The 21,119-nt window shown below is 40.9% G+C and overlaps 1 protein-coding gene across 2 annotated transcripts in view; it reads left to right on the forward strand.

Annotated features, from left to right (window-relative positions):
* The first annotated feature begins 1,672 nt into the window (after nt 1–1,672).
* CHCHD3 (coiled-coil-helix-coiled-coil-helix domain containing 3) overlaps nt 1,673–21,119 on the forward strand; it is a 176,865-nt gene continuing 157,418 nt past the window's right edge. For both annotated transcript variants that reach the window (XM_082486897.1, XM_082486898.1), the window contains exons 1-2: nt 1,673–1,822; nt 3,705–3,792. In XM_082486897.1, coding sequence (XP_082343023.1) covers nt 1,739–1,822; nt 3,705–3,792 — 172 coding nt within the window. In that variant the 5' untranslated portion in view covers nt 1,673–1,738. The remainder of the gene's footprint in view (nt 1,823–3,704; nt 3,793–21,119) is intronic.

Raw genomic sequence — 21,119 nt, forward strand, 5'->3', positions numbered from 1 at the left:
GCAATAATCCATTGTGATCATTGTGTAAACACTTTGGGACAAATTTCTTGCAAGGGGAGTTGAAGGCTTTGGTGTCACTTTGGTACAAATAGGCTATCCTTCCTTGAGCCAAGAAGATGAAGGCCTTGGAAGGGGAAAAAAAGAAAGGATAAAAATCCCCAAATATCATGGTTATTATTAATTGTATGTTCCAGTATCAAGAATTCCCAGCAGAAGACTGGGGCTTCAATGGGTAAAACAAGTGAAGAGGCCAGGAGAGAGAAAACAATGTATATTTTTATAGTCCAGCTATGTAAAAGTACTTCTTGCCTCATATGTAGGCTAGAGAAATTCAAAAAGATGTGTCTGACACCACTGGCATCCAGAATGCAATACTTTTTCTGGTACAGAAACAAGAGAAAACCCTTTTTCTCCCTTCAGACATCTCCCCAGCACGCACCTCTGTGGCTCTGGCCGTCAAGGCAGGCCACTGGATCTACAGGGGGGGATTTTACTCGCAGAACAGCCGGATCCAGATGCAGTTTATACTGCAGGCTGAAAAGAAAATGTATTATGCATTATTAACAGTATTCATCTCTTAGAAAGAAAATTACATGCCCAAAGGGACTATGCTAATGGTAATTTTATGCCGTTATGATGTGGAAAATGGGATGAGGCATCAGCTCAGGTCCAGAGCTCCAGCAGGAGCTGGAGGGACCCACCTCACAGTGGGCCTGTCCTGGATCACAGAATCATTGGATGGTCTAGGATGGAAGGGACCTTTAAGATCATCAAGTCCAACCATCAACTGAACACTGCCACCACCACCACTAAACCATGTCCCTCAGCACCGTGTCGACACGTCTTTTAAATCCCTCCAGGGATGTGACTCCACCACTTCCCTGGGCAGCCTGTTCCAATGCTGCACAACCCTTTTGTGAAGAAATTTTGCCCAATATCCAATCTAAACTGTCCCTGGCGTAACTTGAGGCTGTTTCCTCTTGTCCTATCGCTTATTCCTTGGGAGAAGAGCCCAACCACCCACCGCTACCCCCTCCTTTCAGGGAGCTGTCGAGAGCGATGAGGTCTCCCCTCAGCCTCCTTTTCTCCAGGCTGAACACCCCCAGGTCCCTCAGCCGCTCCTCATCAGACGTGTGCTCCAGACCCCTCACCAGCTCCAGTGCCCTTCTCTGGACACGCACCTCACTGTCTTTCTTGTCGTGAGAATCCCCAAACTGAACGCAGTATATGAGGCGCCATTAGCGTGGCCTCGCTGGAGGGGCAGGCGCACACCCCTCCCCAGCGCCAGCAGAGCTTGCGGGGGGATCCCCAAAGTCCCCTCAGAGTTGGACCGTGCCCCGGCATATCCCCGCCGGCAGCGCGGCCCGGCAACCCCCGCACAGCACGGGGCCGGAGAGAACTACACTACCCAGCGGGCACTGTGCGGGCGCACGACTTCTGCACCCCGCCTCCTGTCGCAAAGCATCATGGGACTTGTAGTCCGCGTCATTCCCCCCGAAGTTTAAACCGAAAAAGTTTCCGCACCCTTTCCGTGTTCTCCGCCGCTCTTCAGGCGGGGTGCGCGGTTTCCATGGCTACGGCATCGCAGCCAATGGGGAGCAGCATTCTACGCGTGGGGGCGGGGTGGGGCCAGCGGCGGGCCAATGAGGGGCGGGTTTGTTGCGGGGCGCCCTGGCAGCGGGGACGGCGAGTCTCCTTGGGGCCGTCCCTGGCCGCGGCCTGGTGGTGCTGGGCGAAGATGGGCGGCGGCGGGAGCAGCACCCGGCGGGTCACCTTCGAGGCGGACGAGAATGAGAACATCACGGTGGTGAAGGGCGTGCGGGTGAGAGCGGGGCTTCCTCGGGGCTCCCCCGGGCCGCGGCTTCTCACCGGGACCCCCCGCGGGGCCTGGCTCGGCCCGGGTATCCCCGAGCTCGGCCTAGTCCCTCTCGTCTTCTTGTGCCTCCGCGCTGCTGGCTCCTGTCGCTGCTGCTCCGTCCCCTCCCGCTTGGCGGGTCCATTCCCTCTCCCCCAGTGACCTCCACTCCTTTCCCGTCCCCGCTCCGCTCCTTCAGCTGGGTGTTGTAGGGGACCGGAGAGAGCCCTGGCGCTCAGGTGCGGTCTGGAGGCGTTGTGGTGGCCAGAAGCACGCCCTGAATAGGAACCTGTCATGGGGGAGCCTTGCCCCGGCCCGGGGACCAAAGACGGGCGGCAGAACAGTTGTAGGAGAGATGTGTAACTAGCAGGGCTTGTTTTGTCTTTCCCTGACCTCTACATGTGAGAGCTCCTCCCTTTCCCATGTTCTGCTGTCTTTCATGCGCTGTATCCGACTTCCTCTGTACCTACAGAAGCATTCCCCTTCTTTGCCCGTTTATGGCATGTTGTTGCCTATAATACACCAGAAGATAAGTGTGTGACACAAGCCACTTTGAGAAATTAGAATCACAGAATTGTCTATGTTGGAAGGGAGCTTTTAGATCATCCAGTCCAACCATCAACCTAACGCTGCTGGAATCTCACAGCTTAGAAATTTTTTGATGGGAGGCACTGAAGTTCACATAATAAGTTGTCTTATTCTTCATTACTGCACGTAGGGAGGAGGAGTGTTGTGGAATAATGCATCGTAGTAACTGCTGCCTCTTTCAGCATACTAATAATTTCCAGTTCTAGTCATTTAATGCTGTCAGGCAAACAGGTGACAGTAATGTGAGTGTTCACAGCAGGGTTCATCCGTTCTGAAACATGCTTAAATACTGGGAAGGGTTATTGCAATTTCTCTAAAGTATCCTGGGTCTTGCAATATTTGGAATAAAAACCAAGTGATAGTAGTTGTAATACGAGGATCCAGCTTCACTAAATAAATAGTGTTAGTCAATAGGACTTTCAAAAATGGATCTGTTTACATATATAAAACTAACTGAAGTTACGTTGAGAGTTTTGGGATGGGTTACGAAATCTTATGCTGAAAGAAGGAATTTTACTCTTTCAGTTGCGTTTTAGATTACAGTTTTTAGCAAAGTCTTTATAACACAGATTTCAGCCAATGAGAGATGTAATGCTGTAAGTTCATTAAGGAATTTGCTAATTAAAATTAATTCTCATGGGCAGTCAAAAGAGTATTGTGATAAGAGTTGATGATCAAGGAAAGCAATAGAAAGTTGTAAGTTGGAAAACACAAGTTTTCAGGTTATTAATTCTCTAACTTCTGTTATTTTTTTCCATGGGCCACAATACATCTGAAACTGGACGTTACTCTTATTCTCAGTTTGATTCTGCATAATCTGTGACAGTATTTTTGTATGTGTTGCACAAGTATTTTGAGGGCTTTGTCAGGATGAAGTTCCTCCTGGGTTAAGTGCTGTGTGGTATTTGACTGTCATCCAAATAACTGACAAAGGCAAAAAGGCTGATTAATTACAAGCAACGTGTCAAAGGGTGTTGCTTCCTTTACCCTTCCCTGTATCCTATACTTTGTCATATCGGTTTCTTGTGTTTTGTGACAACCAACATGATCTTGTTCGGGGATGAGCGCTCACACCACGAATAAGGGGAAATAGAAAGTTAATTTTGCATTGTGGATAGAGTTTTAGGAGCTTTTGTATCTTATCTTGGGTCTTTGTACTCTTTTTTTAAAATTTTACTTAATTTTTGGGGAAAGAGAAGGGTAATGGGGATAAAGGAGCAGATGCAGTCTGACTTTGGGTTGGGGTTTTTATTTTTTTCAGCTTTCTGACAGTCTCATTGATCGTATGAAGGAACCTTCTTCACCCAGTGGAAGACCGCAATCTCAGCACCGATCAGGATCTGGTGCAGGTATGCCCATGGTTTTCTGTTTGCTGTTTTTTTTTTTTTTTTTTAATGTGAGGAAGAAAATAAAATGTGCCTTTCAGAGCATTGCAATGAACTCGTTGCCATGTTCTAGAGATGATTTTTTGACGTTGACTTTTTTGCTCATCTCCTTTTGAAGAAGGAAGTCATTTTTAGGCTTCTAGAGGAGTTGTATTACTCTTTATTTTCTTCTGACTGACATTAAAATGTAGAACACAAGTGTTTATTATACTTGGTTTTCTAAGGTATTATCCATTGCTAAAGACCTTTTTTAAAAAAAAAGACAAAAAACAAAAAAAACCCAAAACCAAACCAGAAACGTGGATGTTCATTCCAAGTATGCATTGACTTCTGAAGTGAAAATTCTTGTTTACTTAATCAACACTGAATTTTAGTATAGTGAGCTTCTGTTGAAACGTATTTAAACAAATGTTAAAAGAATAATACGCTGTTTTCCTGTCATGGAATAGTGGAAATAAGTCGCATACAATTTAGACAGATTGATGGCTCAAGATGATGGCTTTCTTAACTTTTTATTTCATTATTGAGGCCCGCTCGAATGCATCACACAGGCTCCATGCCAGGTAGCCTGTTTGCTAATTTAAAATACTTCAGCACAGTGAACACGATGTAGCTACTGAGGAGTGAAAAGTAATGGCAGAGATTGGAGCATGTGATTTATGTTTGTCCACTATGTGAAACCTGTTAGGTTCAAGTAAGGCTTCTTATCAGTGCTCCAGAGATGTTAATATCAGTATTCTCTAAGGGCCTTTTGCCTTGATACTTACAAAAAATCCCACCAAAACTCAACACCCTGATTAAAAACAAGTCCTGTTAGAGTAGTGGGCCTTGCAGCAAGACTTGAATGAACAGAATGTAGCATCTTTCTTTCATCTGAAGCACAGAAAATTGGTTTCCTGTTGCTTAATTGAAGGTGTCTGTGGTGTAGGTGTCTATATCCGAGCTGGGCTCCCTCTATAGTCAGTAGAAAGAAAAAGATGTTTTTGGGGACAATTCATCTGGCTTATTTGAGAATTCTGCTTCAGGATGAGATGAATTGCCCTCTAGGAACATCGGGGTGAAGAGGTCAGATGTGAGCATCTAACGAAGTGCAGCAGATCTAACACAGGATGTTTTACAAATATCAGGGCTCCCAAACGATGCTGTTTTAGAGATTTGTATTTCCACTTTATGAATGGGAAGACTGTGGCATAGTGAAGCAAGGAAAATATCAGTGCTAAAAATTACTTAAACTGTCAGCTGGCTTGTGAAATGTAGTTTGCCCAATAAAATTGCTTAGAAGTAATGCTTGCTTAAGTAAGGTTTGAATGGAGCAGGGCTGTAGTTTCATGCGTGGACTGCCAGATTGTCTTATCTTTTTTCTTTTTAAATAGTAGCCTTCTCATCACGTACATGTATTTTACTGTGGTGAGGAAATTATTCTAGGTAGAGGATTTATATGAAATAATACTTGCATATCCTACCTGCTTTCACGGCAGCGCTTATTGCTTTTTCTTCCTTAAAGCCTGCATTATGGAAGTAGTCTTGTGAATAAGCATCTGTGATTTTTTGGGTGGTGACTGGAGATGAAGGCTGTAATACCCCAGTAATTCTTTGCTAATTCACAGTATGTACATATCCCAATCCTTTATTTTGTTTCTCTTTGTGTGTTGGAAATAGTGCTTTTTTATTTGTTTTTAATTTTTATTTATTGAAGGGCTTAATGAATCACTTGACCATTCGCAAGCTTGGGAAACCATATGCGTATTTTTATGTGTATTATGCTTTAAGAACTAGTGATTTAGGTGAAGTGCTTGTATTTCCCCAGGAAAGTGTAATTGGTGGTATACCTCAGTTGCTAAAATGATTTGTGTTTAAGAGGATTAAATTATATTTAAGTACATGTTACCATACCACCCATTCCTCTTTCATTGAATGTTTTTTGATAAAGAATTACAAACTGTTGAATTTCTTTGCTGTAAGAACAGTCAACCCATTTGTTTATTTCGTAGCTACATCTAATCTGTCAGTCTGCATTGTCTGATAAGGTGTCATTACAGGAGGGGCACTCGCTTCAAAGCTGGTGCTCTGATCACTAAATATCAAACTTCTCTCTGCTGATGGCTGTGGGGGCTGGATCCCAAATCTGGGGGTTTTCCTTCTGTGGTGCAGCTGTGCTGGGGCTTTGGTTTCTTGGCAAAGCCTCCTGCCCCATTAATGAGAGACTTCTCTCCAGGCAGCTCCTCCCTTTGTGTTTATGAATCTGGTGATAGTAACTTGTTTTTCTGACAGAGTGGATCACTCGCTGCTTCTGAAGAGAGTTCTCCAAGGATGGTGGCATTTGGAGGCTGGCGCTAGCTTTTGGATTACCAGCTGGGCAACTTTCAAACTTGACAGTTTGTTAGCCTGCATTTATGTCTTTATATATTCTAGACAAATAACACTTTTCTACAAAAATAAAAAAGATGTCTAGAGGGAGAAACATTAGAGCTATTAAAAACAGCCCTTTCTTTAAGTCAAGTCTTTGATAGCTTTTTGTGGAGGAATAATGGATTAGATTACATGAAAGAATGTGTATCTTGTTGCTTGCCAATACATGATGAATTTATTGACTTCAATTTGGGGTCCGAAAATGAAATTACATACACTTACAATGAAATCTGACATCTAAGTACTATGTCTTAAAGCATCCTAGCTTGCTTGGATCCTTTTCTGACTTCTGAGTAATATTAAATGCACTAAAATATTTAACAAGTGTAAAATCTTTAAAGTATGTCTGTAATTCCTAAAGCAGTATTGATGAAAAGTAATTTGGTCAGACAACGAGTAACTTTTTTTTTTTCCTGAGTGTGTGTTACACCTAAAGCTTTAGTTGTAACAGACAAAGGAAATGATTTAATTCATTATAGCTTAGTGGTTACCTGAAAAGCTAATAGTCTATTATGGAAAAAAACGAGGAACAAATGCTTAAATTATCAAGAGTCTCTGCGTCTCAGACAGCCATTTGTTTCCCTTTGCAGAAACAAATTACACTGAGGATACTGGGCATTTTTCTCTTCTTTTTTTTTTAAAAAAACACCAACTGTATTATTTTGTTATTGTTACTATAGTGTTCTCATGAAAACAAATCAGTAAAGGGCCCATGTCATAAAGTATTATATATTGTGCAGGTGTGTAACAAAGTGAGTACTGCTGATGCCTCCTCAGAAATTCGGTTAGACCTGGCATGTTTCCAGTGCAGAAAAATATATTTCTTAGCTTTGTTCATTTGTGTGGAATGATGCCTTTTAATAGCGTACTCTGTTGTGTTGGTGTCCACGTTTTTTGGTGGAGTTTCAGTGGCCCAGGGTATCTTGGCTCAGTCAGAAACATATAAGGAAATGAGATTTACAGGAATGAGTATTTGAAGATTTAGGTTCCAGTTTGAGATGCAACCAGGATTTAACTGAACTTTAGGAGAGCAAACCTCAACTTATGAAGAGAGCTAGTTGGTGGGATCCCATGGGATGCAGTTCTGAGGGATAAACTCAGGAACGCTGTGAGGTCCTTAAGGACAACATCTTCCTGTTGCAAGAATGGTCCGTTCCAATAGCCAGGAAAATTAGTTGATATATTGGGAGGCTGGTCTGGTTCAACAGGGAGCTCCTGATAGAGCTTCAGTGTAAAAATGAGGTCAGCAGGAGATGGAAGCAGAGACAGACTACAAAGTGAGTGGATTTGTGGATGAGGGGAGGGCAGTAGGTGTCATTTACCTCAGCTTCAGCAAGGTGTTCAACACCTTCAACTCAAGGTGTTTTCTCCCAATATTCTTATATCCAAGTTAGATGTTGCAGTGTGGATGACTGGAGAGCAAGTTAGGTTAAAAGAACTGGTTGGATGATCAGGGTCAGAGTATTGTGGTTAATGGGTCATACTCTACCTGAAGGCTGGTATCATGTGGGGTTCTGCAGGAGTTTGTCCTGTTTAACAGCTTTATCAATGTCCTGGAGGAGGTGGTGGAGTACATGCTCCTCAATGCAGATCTTCCCACATTGGTAGCTTTTCATGGTGATGTGTCGTATGAGGGAAAGAGACGGTGGATCTTGAAGCAGGAGAGGTTCAGAGTGGCAATAAAGAAAAACTTTGTCGTGGTGAAACCAGTCAGGCATTGGAAGAGGTTTCCCAGCGAGGCTGTGCAATCTCCATCCTTGGAGGCTTTCAATGTGAGTGGATGGTCTGAGCAGTCTGGACTGATCTCAAGAGTGACCCTCCTTTGAGCAGAGAGTTTGACAAAATGACTTCCTGAGGCTCCTTCCAAGCTGAATGATCCTGTGATTTGGCAGTAGGGTGTGAAAATAAATTTGCTAATTGCAACAGAGCATTTTTAATCCTTATAAGGGGAGAAGGGACTATTGTAACCACCTAGGATGGTCTTCTGCAATATGCAGCCCAAGACAACGTGGCTGAGAACTTCTATACCAGAGTCATTGCCCTTGTTCCTTGTCTGGCCTTTAGGAAGGTGAGGGTTGTGTGATTTTTGTGTTTTTTTTTTTTGTTTTTGTTTTTTTTTGTTTTAAGAATTGCAGCATGTACTGATGATACTGGTAATAGTGAATAGTCAGATACCACATGGAAAGAATTGAAACTGGAATACCTTATGATAAATGTTGTGGGAGGCTTGGCTTTATTGCTTGTAACTTTGACTTTTTTTTGTATTTTCACTCTTTATGAGTATGTGGAAGTTTACAGAATTTGGCTAAATTTATGCTGGTTATGCTCTGCAAATAAATCCTGTTAGTTCTGTGCCCTTTAATGTGTTAATTGTTTTCATCTACCTTTTTGTTGGAACAACACTTTTTCTCTGCATAAACTGAAATATGAAGTAAAATCTGTGGCTTTTATTTTGTAAAATTTCTCTTATTTTTAGAAAAGGAAAAGAACAGAGCTTTAGCAAGACATTTTGGTGCATGGGTTTCCCTGCCATTTATCTTGCTGCGAGACACCATAAATCTCAGGCAGTTCCTTTCAGGTGCTGATGTGGATTTGCAGCCTTTCTTCCTGTAGGAGCAACTGGGAGAGCTTGGTCTCCCCATTTGGGAATGTTTGTTTTGCCCTCCTCTAGGTACCGTTCTGTGTGCTCTTTAGAAGGAGATTCTAAACTTAACTGGTACCAAAAACCTCTGTGAAATAAGTCAAGTAGGAATCCCCAGTTGACAAACTGACCAGGTCTGTGGACCACTGGTCACCTGCAAGGCCATGATTTGCATCTTACAGAATAATCTTGTGGTGTTTTTTTCTTTTTTTTCTTTTTTTTTTTTTTTTAAACAGTATACTTGTGGTTCTGTTTTGATTTCACTCTGATGTCTGGGGAGGGGAAGGAGCAGTTTTTCAAAGGGATGCAGAGATATTTGTGAGAAATACTTGTGATTGGCTTTTGGTCTGAAAATCTTGAAGCCTCTACTGTAGCTGTCACAGCAAGAATACATTCTAAAGAATATTTAGCAGTTTTGTTGGGTAAGGTTCATCCTACTGTTCTTGATGAAGGAAGTAGGTATATGGTGTAACACATTGATTTGTAGGGGAAGGGCAACTGCATCACAAGCTTCTGACACCCAGGCAATAGCCTGCTCTGGGTTTGGTTGGTTTTTTTTTTGATGCGTGATCTAAATTTGAGCAAACTATCTTTTTACAAGGGCATGCAGTGATAGGATGAGGAGTAATGGCTTCAAACTGGAAGAGGGGAGATTTAGATTAGCTATTAAGAAGAAATTTTTCACTCTGAGGGTGGTGAGCCCCTGGCCCAGGTTGCCCCGAGAGGCTGTGGCTGCCCCATCCCTGGAGGTGTTCAAGGCCAGGCTGGACAGGGCTTGGAGCAACCTGGGCTGGAGGGAGTTGTCCCTGCCCAGGGCAGGGGGTTGGAACTCGATGATCTTTAAGGTCCCTTCCAACCCAAACCATTCTATGATTCTAAGATCTTGGGTATTCTTCCACATGTGATGCTGCAATGCTCACTCCTGCTCTCCTGTGGCTCGCTGTATTGCCACTTAGTTGTCACTGGGTTTCTTGGAGATAACTTTATTTTCAGTGATGTATATTGATATTCTTTGGGTTAAAAGTTCAGTATTGATGGAAGTATTTTATTATCAAAAGGTGGAATGTCTTGTAACTCACTAGACTGCTAAAGATGCCAAACTTTTAATGCTGTCACTGTAATAGCAAATCTTTAGTTGAGTCTGACATTCATGTCACTCGATTGCAGGAGTATAGGGAAGAGAGAATTATGCATGGGAGACAAAGCAAGTACTGCATAAATTAAAGTTCTCACTGTCTGTGTGACATGCAAGGTGTTCTGTGAATGCTTTCAGGTGGATGGGTATGTCCTTGTAAAAAGGTACTGAAATTAGAAGGAAAAACTAGCAAATAATGTAGCTTGTACTTCTGTTTCTTTTTTTTTTTTTTCTAGTTCCTAGTAATTTGGAGTTCAGGTCTGTGGAAGGGCTTAGTTCACTCCACGTTCTCAAAGTACAGCGTTAACCCCATCAAAAAGATGGTTTGTAATTAATGGAGGGTTAGGTAGACATGATAAGAATATTAGAGTAGGCAAAAAGCCCTAATTTAATTGTTTAAAAGGCTTGGATTGTTGAATATGGAAACAGTGCATAATTGTATAAGAGAAATGCCTAGAACCTTGTGAATGCTCATCTCACTTACGAACAGAAAATTTTAAGGTGTCAATGAAAAAGCCTGGGTGTGCCTGCGGTACTCTCCTGTACTGTATTCCCAACCTTTGTCCAGTTCAAAAGTAGTTTTGATTCTTCACTGAAATACTGGGTTTGGGATGTTGTCAAGACTGCACCTTTGGGCTGCCCGCTTTAATTGCATTTTGAGTGCTGATACATCTTGGGGAACAACAGACGTTTTAAACAAATGTCCAAAGGTAGAATGGCAAAAGGTGTTGGAACTTCTCGTGGAAATGTCATGTATTTGAGGCTGTAGTCTGATGTTACAACAAACCTCATCTAACGTCCCACGTCTCATCATTTCTGTTCCTATAATAACTTGGTGTCCAGTGATCTGAACCATCCAGAAGCACTTGACAAGAAGACTTTTGTCCCAGCTTATCTTCCTTGGCTCAACCTTGTGTATCCAGAGAAGGGAAGCAGGAGCGCACACAGGAGCAGCAGTGTTACTTTTTCTTTTTGGTGATTACCGCCTTTTGGAACAGTTTTGCAGATTATGTCAAACTGAAGTTTTTCTTTCCTGAACCAGCTGCTTAAGCAACTTCCCCACCGGTCATGGAAGTGACAGTCCTAGTGGAAGGGAGTAAGACAGTTGTGCTTAATTAATGGAGCTGGAGAGCGCAGGCGCGGCTCAAGCGGTATAGACTGTATCTTCAGAAGGAGAGTATTTCGAGGTGAAACAATCCTCAAGCTTTTGTAGACTAGAATTATTTCTTTTCCCTAATACTGCAATAATATTGTATGCTGTTCAAGGAAAGACTAAGCTTTTTTTTCCCCTAAAAAACAAAAAGAACTTTTACAGGTATATTAGTAATAACAATGGAAAAAAAAGCCAATCTAACCAACCCCCTGAAATACCTTATTTATCTCTGAATATAATAGTGGACTGCATGAAATACATCCACTTAAATGTGCTCCAAGAAATTATATTTGTGTTAATGTTAACCCAGATTTTTTTATGATGTAAATTTTGTTTAAGTTTGATTGTGCAGTTGGAAGGATGGGCCAAATGTAGAAGCAGTCTGTCCATTTCTCCCTCTGTCCCTCTGTTTGTTTCTTCTGTTGTAATGGGATGACCATGTTCAACTTTGTATGTAGAAGTGGTCTGTGTGCGGGAGGCATTTCAGGCCGAAATTGCAGTCATGGATTCCCATCCCCTTTCTCTCCTTCTGCTCCCACTATTGCTTTATTTGTTGTTATTCAGTGTTGTAAGGGGAACTAAAGTGAATTCTGAGGTTTGCAAGTGTTCCGCAAATGGAGGAATTGGGTCACAGAATCACAGAATGGTCAAAGTTGGAAGAGCCCTCTGGAGCTCCCCCAGTCCCACCCCCTGCCAGAGCAGGGTCACCTACAGCAGGTTGCACTGGACACATCCAGGACGGTTTTTAATGTCTCCAGAGTGGGAGACTCCCCCAACCTCTCTGGGCAGCTGTGCCAGTGCTCTGCCACCCTCACAGGAAAGAAGTCCCTCCTCATGTTAAGATGGAACTTCCTATATTCAAATTTGTGCCCATTACCTCTCATTGAGAGCTTGTGGGATTGAGTTGGGTGTTTGGTTTTTGTTTGTTTGTTTGTTTTTTTTTTTTCCCCCTACATGAGGGTCAGGGAGAAGGCCAATATACCCCATGAATATTGTCACGTATTAGGGGGACATTTGATTGCTTTATTCAGGGGGTCTCATTTTACAACTGATAGAGAACTTTTGATATTCCAAATGAAATTTACAGAAAGAGCATTTGATGTGTCAGGTCCTGTCCTACTCATGTGCATAAATAAGCAGGTCTCAGGCTGAGGTAGATTCATTGAGATGATAGTCAGCTTCTTTTATAGTTTTTTCTTTTACAAATGGCTTTCTGTGTGTGTGGCTTTTTGCAGACAGGCAGAATTTATCTTTCAATGGGCATTCATTTAGAAGTGTCATTTTTGTTTCTATATATTCTCGAAACAGGTAATTCTTATGTACCTCATACTGTGTGCTTTTTGGTCTCTAGTGGATTTGTTGAAATTAAATTTCATGGTATTCTGCTTAAGGCTGCATGTGCTCTATTAGGGTTTACTGAGTGCAGACGTTTGCTCTAAAAATCTTTCGGAGTAGTTGTGTGATACACATATAAAGCAATTTTTGTCGTAGCTAGTGTAACAAGCATATCCAAAATATTTGCTTAGAAATGGCTTGCCAGTTAAAAGTTAGGACCACCTGCTTTTTGATGTGGAATCACAAGATTCGTGCATGCTAAGACATAATCTTCTGGTAGTTAGCAGAAAATCATGTTGAAAACCAACTGTTGGTGGCTGGCGTGTGATTCCTGTATTAATTTCTAGTGCTGCAGTAAGCTTAATTAAGAAAGCCAGGGAAACGGTTTCTAAAAAGACAGAGAAAAAAAATTAACTTGAGGAAAAAGAGATTGGGCACAGTTCATGGAGCCCTTTGCAAAGCAGCATGTAATAATGAGTTTTAAGGGCTAAAGGGTTATGCATTTATGCATGGAATTGGTGCCATTGCCTTTTACTAGTTCTGAGTTCTGAATTGTTTTGTAGTTAAATCCTGGCAAAGTTTTAGACCTTTAGGCATAGACAGTCGAACCCTAGCCTTAATCTGAACTTTTTGAAAATGCAGAGTTTATCAAATGTTTGAGGCAGAAATCAGAGTTTGGTAGAAGATGATGCCTGTTTGGGACACATTTGTTGTGGTTCTTGTAAGAAATCTCTCATGTACGTTCTTGCAGAAATTGAAGTTTACACATGCTCAAGTTCTTTGGTTCATTTTGAGGGTTAAATGCGCTGAAGATCGCCAGTAGTAGGCATTGAACTATTTAATATTTCCTCTGAAATTTCAGCCTTTGACTTCTCTAGTCTGTGCTCTGCCTGGGCACCAGAATAAAACTCAGCTGTTTCTCCTTTGTCCTTCAGAGACCTTCCTGGGATTATAGGTCGAAAAGACCAGATAGCTGGCTCAGATAAAAGGGTATGCAATTTAAAGGATTGTTAGAATAGAAGTCATTTGGAGCAGTTTGAATGATTTTGCTATCGTAAAGAATAAAATAAAAAATATTGATAATTTTAATGAAGTAAATCCAATGACTACATTCGAACTGTTTGCTTTCACCAGTATTAGTCTTCACAGCACTATGCAAGGAAATTGTCATTCTGCTGTATAGCGTCCTCTCTGGTTTTATAGTAAAATACATTCTTATCCAAATTATCTCTCCATTAACTACAACTGTCAATAAAATGAAAAAAAAGGTGAGGGACTGCTATAAGGGGAAAATGTATCAAAATAATTCTAAATCAAGTCTCCAGTGAACAAGTAAGAGATTGATGTGCGGGACAAGGAGACCTCCAAGTAATAAAATCCTGTGGTTATAATAGTATGTGGTACTTTTCTTTCCATCACAATTTATTGGTTAGAGAATCTTCAGTGTGATGTTAAAGAATACTTTAAATGTATGGTTTATCTCATTAAGATGAGAAGAAAAGCTTTGTTTTATTCTTTCATCTTCAGGCTGCAGCGACGTGTTACTAAAACTCTTCATCACTTGTCAGATCAGGCAGGTTAAGTATATTGTATAGTGCTGCTTCTTGAAAGCTCTGCACTAGTTGTTTTTTAGTTAAACAGGAGGTAACCACTTAGAGACTTATTTTCTTCTGCCTCAAGGGAACAGTATGCAGTGATTTTTTTTTTTTTCTCCCAAGACTGGTTTGCACATGTACTGAACTCCTTGATTTTTCAATGACTTCATGTTGAGATGTATTACTAAAGTTTTGGGGAACACCAGACTGAAAATTGCATTTTTCAGATATTGCTAGCTGCTTTTTTTGAAATCTAAATTTAAGAAATAGAGAAAGGATGTTCTTTCTTCCCTCTGTGTGCAGCGTTGGTTGTGTACCTCTGACAATGCTTCATGAAGCCAGTTTATCTGATTCCCATTTTTAGCTTCATTAACCACGTTTGATTTCACCTAACGTTAATCATCTGAAAAATAAGCATCTAATCTAAGATAGTACTTTAGTCTAGGGGGGAGATAAGGTGATTCATCCCATCCCATGGAAGGCTTCTATTTCTCCTTAATCTCTGGAGTTTTATACAGAAAGGGTTGAGATGAGTGGTTCATCCAAGATGGTTGACTTTTTTTTCTTTTCTTTTTTTTTTCCCCCTTATCTTTCTCTTTTTGGTGGGAAGGAGGCACTTATCGTAAGAGAAAGGACTCTATTATTCCTGATGTTACTAAGTGGCACTTCTCAACAGGGGGAGAAGGCACTGAATATTCTGAAATTTAAATAGAAAAAGTAGTATCTGCAGAAATTGGTAGAAAAAATTAATAAAGGCAGTGCTTATATACAAGAGTGACTTCAATGCTAATCAGAAACGTAAGGAAACTAATTTTTCGAGGAACAGCACTGGATATCGCATAATGTGGCTTTGTCAACGAAGTTTTGACTGAGGACCAATCTTCTGTTCTGTGCCAGTCTCTGTTGAAGAGCTTGCTGAACACACTGGCTCCTTTTAATCTACTCTGTCATTTGCAGAGGAGGGGAAAGAATGTTTTACTCAAAAGAAAAAGCGAACCTCATGTAGTTCTGAATTAACTGGAAGCTTCTTTGCTGACATCAGATTACTCTTGCTTCTTAGGATTTTCATATCCGAACCTCTTGCCTGCTAGAATGACCTCTTTGCTTTTCCCTGCACCTTTTATTAAATTCCCGAATTCACTTTCTGGTATTTGAGATGCTACAAGCTCTTGCGGTTGCTCGTTTGTACTGGGTTAATGTGCTACTTGGTTACTACTCAAGGCAGTTTATTCCTACAGTGGAATCGGATCTGCTTGTTTTTGGCAATGCTGCTACTCGCTACATCCTTCTGGAGTATCTTGTTTTTCGTACTGCTACCAACTTACACCATCTCCACCACTGAGAGCTTTTTAGTGTTGGAAGTATTACATCAGTTTAGAAACCAATTGCTTGAAAAAGTATGTTTTTATATAGTTTCTGGATAATGAAAATAGTCATAAACATCACAGTTTCACATTGTTTACAATCAGTTTTCAGTTATTATTGCAAGCAGTAATACAGTGCTAAATATTGGGCTGAAAATACTTCAGTTACCACACTTCAAAGTTGACAGCGCTGTAGCTGTCTGCTGACAAGTAAATATAAAGGCAGTTTTGCTGCAGTTGAAGGAAGACACGGTACGATGCTTTGTAAGTCACCTCTGCTTTCCTCAGCAGAACCAAATCCTTGCCCCTGTGCAAGGTGTGCAAGTGCCCTGGATGCTTTTGTGGTGCATAAATTTGAAATGTGTGCATCGGCTATTTCTGATCTGACTTCTTGTGTCCTACCATTAATATTATATGAAGTAAGTGTTCTGTCACGTTGTTACTAAAGCTTGACTTTCAGATTATTCTCTAAAGTAAACATGCTGCTGTATGGGATGCAGGAAATGGGAAACGTTACCCTCAAGACATAAGAAAGTACTTATAGATTCTCCTGCGCTTCCCTTTGTATGTCAGTGATTCTCATTTACAGGACCTTGTTACAAATGCTGTTTAAATTCTTTTCGGTGTATCCTCGAGTCAGCGGTGTTGAGACTGAATGTGCTGTAGTTTTGCATCTGAGCTGAATAAACAAATTCTGGAATTACTGTTTTCTCTGCACTGATACAAAACATCCATGTATCAGCCTGTTGTTATAACATGAATGAATGAACAGGAGATTAAATTTCAGCACACCGCAACAGCTGTTAAAGATCCACTTATTTATCACTGCAGGCTTCTTTGTACCTAATTTTAGGTGAAGTGATTGTGTTCAGACTTTGTGTGCAGTTTCAGTGCCCATGTCATCAATAAATGAAATCATGACTTGATATGGAGATGGTTACACTTTTTTTTTGCTGACTAGTCAGCTTCTACTGGAAAATTTTTATTCCCTTTAAAATTAAGTGCTAAGTTGTTAGATTGCTTTAAATGTACAAATTAGAATTTCAGCATCTTGATTTATCTTTCAATGCAACTCCAACCACTGAGAAATCTGGTTAATGGGATCAGCAGATGTATTGATGAGTGTTATCTTTGGGTGAAACGCTTTTTTTCTTTTTCTTCTATTTCATTAACCTTTACCTGTAAAGACACACTTTCACTGCTTGTTTTGCTTATTTTTTTCATAGTGTCACTGCATTATGGCCTCTTATATAATTTGTTTTTATCTTCCCCCTTTCCCAGGATAACTTACAATGTTGTGAACCAGTTTTATCCAAAGTAGTCAGAGAGGTAGATTTCTCTAGGATAATTAATTTATTTACATGTTTTCTGAAAATTTGCAAATGGATTGGTGACAGTGGTGCTATTATCAGTTTTCTGATATGATTATTGACCAGTGTTATGTATCATAGATTATCTTCATACTGTTGAACTGATTTCCGAAGTGAAAATAGCTACTGATGTGTCCTGCAATGCGTCCTGCAACTTACTTTATTTGAACATTAGGACTTGAGTTGCACTTCTAGAAATTTCTTCAAAAGCACGTGTTCAGGATGGATGGGGGAAGCTCCTTACTGGATGTGGATCTGCTGCAGAATGGTTGCAAAGGTCTCTCTTTCCAGCAAGCACCCATTCCTTTTCCATTACTATTGTCCATATTCTTTTTCCATCATTACTGTCTTTTCATAGTTTAATTGTAGATTTGCCCCTCTGAATCCCATATCCCTCCCCTTCCACCTTATCAAGTGCTTTGAGATTTCTATATTCATCTTTCCTTCTTCCTTCTTACTGGATTTCTTCACCAGTCCCCCCCCTTTCGAAAGGGCTGGTCTCCTTGGCCAGGAAGGGAATGGTACCTCTTGCTGTGCCTGCCTGTGCGTAACCCTGTCTGGAAAAAATTCAGAGCATTACTAGCGGGAAAGGAAAGATAAGGTTGAGCTTGGAGGAGATAATGATATGTGGAGACTTGCAGCAAGAACTTCTGTGGCCGCACCTGATGCATATAGAATCATTAAGGTTGAAAAAGACCCTTAAGACCAAGGAATCCAAGTGGAGAAAGGCAGAGCTGGGGGAATCCTGGGGAGTTACAAGCCTGCGGAAAAGGCTGTGCGTCAATGAGCCTAGGGGATTTGGGAGAGCTTGGGTTGATAGGAAGGGGGGGAGATCTTTGGGGCACAGCATGCAAATGGGTCAGACTAGGTTTTGGAAGGTCCTGGAGCTGTTGGTTGTGCTGCTGTTCTTGGTGTGGTTTCTGATGCTTGGCTGTCACACTCATTTGAAATTTAGGAGCTGAAGGGAAGGAACTGGGTGCAGAAAGATGCCATTCTTTGAGGGCAGTAGTGGGGTAGGACAAACAAGCAGTTGCTACACTCTTTAGTAAAATTGAAATATAACTTCTTAAATTTGACATGTTTTGTGGTAGTTTTAGGTAGCAGAGTAGTTACAAGTTAGTGATTGGTGCTGGTATCAGCGTGTGTTGGTATCAGTACAGGATGGTGATTTGGAACCACAGTTTTACAGGATTCCGTACTGCGTGACCCCTTGGGAGGTTGGGAGACCTGCGAATTCCGCCCTACAACAGGACAGGCTGGCAAAACTCTCCTGCGGTATGTTGTACTACTGATCAGTCAGTACAGGGGAGCTGGTGGGCAGTCACTGTGTGCTTAACTCTGGGCCAGCCATAAAATTCACCTTGTTCAAATAGACCCATGACATGAGAGAAGGTGGGGTTATTGTACATATAAGAGGAAGAGAACCTAAATCCACGAGAGGCCGAGTTATCATTAATTTAGTTGCTCACAGGAAGGAAAATACCGTTGGTTTTTAATTTCACAAAGCAGAGAGAATTTCCTTTGGCATTTGGAGCGGTGAGTATGCAGCTGGCTTTGGAAATAGTGTAAGCAATAGTGAAGGGGTTGAATGTCAGAAGGCTGATGAAGCGTCGTCACCACGAAGCTGTATCTTACCAGCAAATACCAGTCTTTGGTTATCTTTCTTTGTGTTTATTTGCCTTGCCCTCTTTATCCTGATTGATTATTTGGATTGGTTTGCTGCGAAAGGACAGGCCCTATCACAGGGCATGATAAGGTCATTTAAAGTTACCAATATGTGAGTGTGAATGGAACACAAAATTTTGTTTTAGGTTGAAAAGCTAGGTGAATAGAAATTTATATTTTGCAAACATTTATTTATAAAAAAGAAAAAAAAGGGGGGGATTGTTCCTTGTAAGTGTTTACAGTCATTTGCACTGTGTGTATAGAACGCACAAGATCAGAGAAGAACATTATTTTTTATCACAGTACGTATTCATGCTAACTGATCCCTTTCAGTTGCTCATTGGAAGTCTTCACTTACCTTCTTTGGGTAGCAAGGCCCGTTCCCTCTGCTTTGAACCACATTTATGTAAAAGCAGGGCCCTGAGCCCCACAAAGAGTTGGCACATGGACATTTGACAATAAAATTCAATGCCTAGAGCTACTCCGAGCTATTCCCACCAATGAAAAGGTATGTGAAAGTGTCCTCAACAGAGGGTTTTCTGATTCAGAGTGATGAGCAGCTTTGTGAATCTTCTCGTTCCTGTCCAAGGTGACTGCATTCCAGAGCTGTAGTTGGGTAGAATTGACTTTTCAGTGCCACTGATAGTGTGCAGTCACAGCTGGAGAATCCTCTTTGAAGGTGATGGTAGTAGACAAACTGAACATCAAAATTTGCTATTTATGTAGCCTTGACAGTACGGAGATTCCCATGCGGGAGTGCCGGCTGGTGCAATAGCAGTTAGAAATTCTTTGCAATTAGTGGTTACTTCTAAATGTAAAACTGAAGACATATTTTAGTTTATAAACCTTTTTACCTAGCTATTAAGTGTAGAAATACATGATTATTGCACTGTCATCTATAGTGGTAGAAGACTTTCATTGAAATACATGTGATGAAAGAATTTAGAAGTGATTTTGTCCAAGAAAATAAAAGGGATACCAGTGAATTTCCCCGTGCTGTCAGATTAAATAACTTTACTGTAAACTTATGAACCATAAAGATCAGAAACTGGACAACTTAAAATGTCCTGAAAGAACACTGCGTGCTTAATCCTGTTGAAAGCAGAATCGTAAAATCTTTCCCATCGTTGCTTACAATATGATTATTTTCTAAATGTTGAATTACAGAATCCTGATGCTTTTATCCATTGTACTCAGCAAGAAAAGCCTTACAGTGTACGTTCAGTAGGAAATAGTAGGAATTACTAGCACAGGCAATTGAAATAGCAAGTTGCTCAACTGTTTTCAGTCTAAGGGTATTCTGCCAATGATAGTCTTGTAAAGATAAGTGATACTTCTGTTTTCATTATTATTATTTTTTAAATTATTTAAAATGAGCAGGTTAGCAAAATGACTTATGGCTAAATACCTGCTAAAATAAGTTCTTTCATATATATACACTTATATTGTGGAGGTGGGTGAGAAGGATGGGTTAATAAGATGATTCTGTTGAAATGATTCACAACCTTGTAAGGGCATAGAGAACAATTTTAAAAGTTACAGTATAACTTCACATAGTCATGTAGGTGGCACAGCAGGAATTCAAGAGAAAATAAAAATTAGGTACATTTTTATGTTAATTGGCTTCTTTAACTCAGTCCACTTATTAGTGCTAAATGACATTTTATTAGCTGTCACATGTTTCAAGATACATTGCCCATATTTCAAGTTTCTTCTCCTGCAGTGCTTTCCTGTATCTGTCACTTGTTATATCTAACTTAAGTCCTCTACGACAGGATGTTTCTTCTATGTCAAGCATGTATATTTTTTGTAATGAATTCTAAGTTTCTGGAAGAAAATTCTTGACAGATTTTTGAGGATTCACTAAACTGTACTGAAATTCTTGTAACGTTGTTTTCAAATAGTCATGGAGTTTAACAGGAGAATCACACAAATATACATTTTTAAATTTGTGGTGAGAACCTCTGTCTATTCTGCCCTGTGCGATTGTCATGACTGCAGGACATCTCTCCCTGCCTGCGTTCAGGGCTGACAAGTCTGAGCTTAGCATGGACGGGGGAGAGGTTGATGTGTTTTCTGGGCAATGTGGAAACCCAGACTGGGTATTGCGTGAGGGAATTTCTTAGTGGAAGAGCTCACACAATTGTTGTTAAGCCAGCGGGGGCTGGAAGGGCTGGCCGGGCAGGCTCTTTGGTGCGGCAGCATGGCCGTGTCCGGCACAGAGCTTTGCTCCTGTGTCCTTGCTTCTTGGCTCCCACCACTTCATTCTCCTGTGCTCCATGTCCACTTTGTGAGTTGATTAAAAGAACTAATTCTAAGTTTAGCCTTGGGATTTTGTATTTTTTAATTTTCTGTCTTTCCTGTGGATTGTATACATCCATTTCTGTTTACTTGATTTTTCTGTTAGCTTATTAGAACATAACCTTGGACATGCTAGGGAGTAATGAAAATTCTTCTTTGCTTTTCTCGTTTAGGTGTGAATCTCCGAAATGAGTTATTCTTGTTAAATAGAGCTGTTAAGCACAGGCAGATAGAACCAAATTCAAAGAATCGCAGGGAAAAAACCTTGTAATTCTGCTCTCGCCCTGTTTTTTTTTCCCAGCTCCTCTCATAAGTTCATTGTT

The sequence above is a fragment of the Vanellus vanellus genome, assembly GCF_965231255.1.
Source record: "Vanellus vanellus genome assembly, chromosome: 1".
Taxonomy (NCBI): Eukaryota; Metazoa; Chordata; class Aves; order Charadriiformes; family Charadriidae; genus Vanellus; species Vanellus vanellus.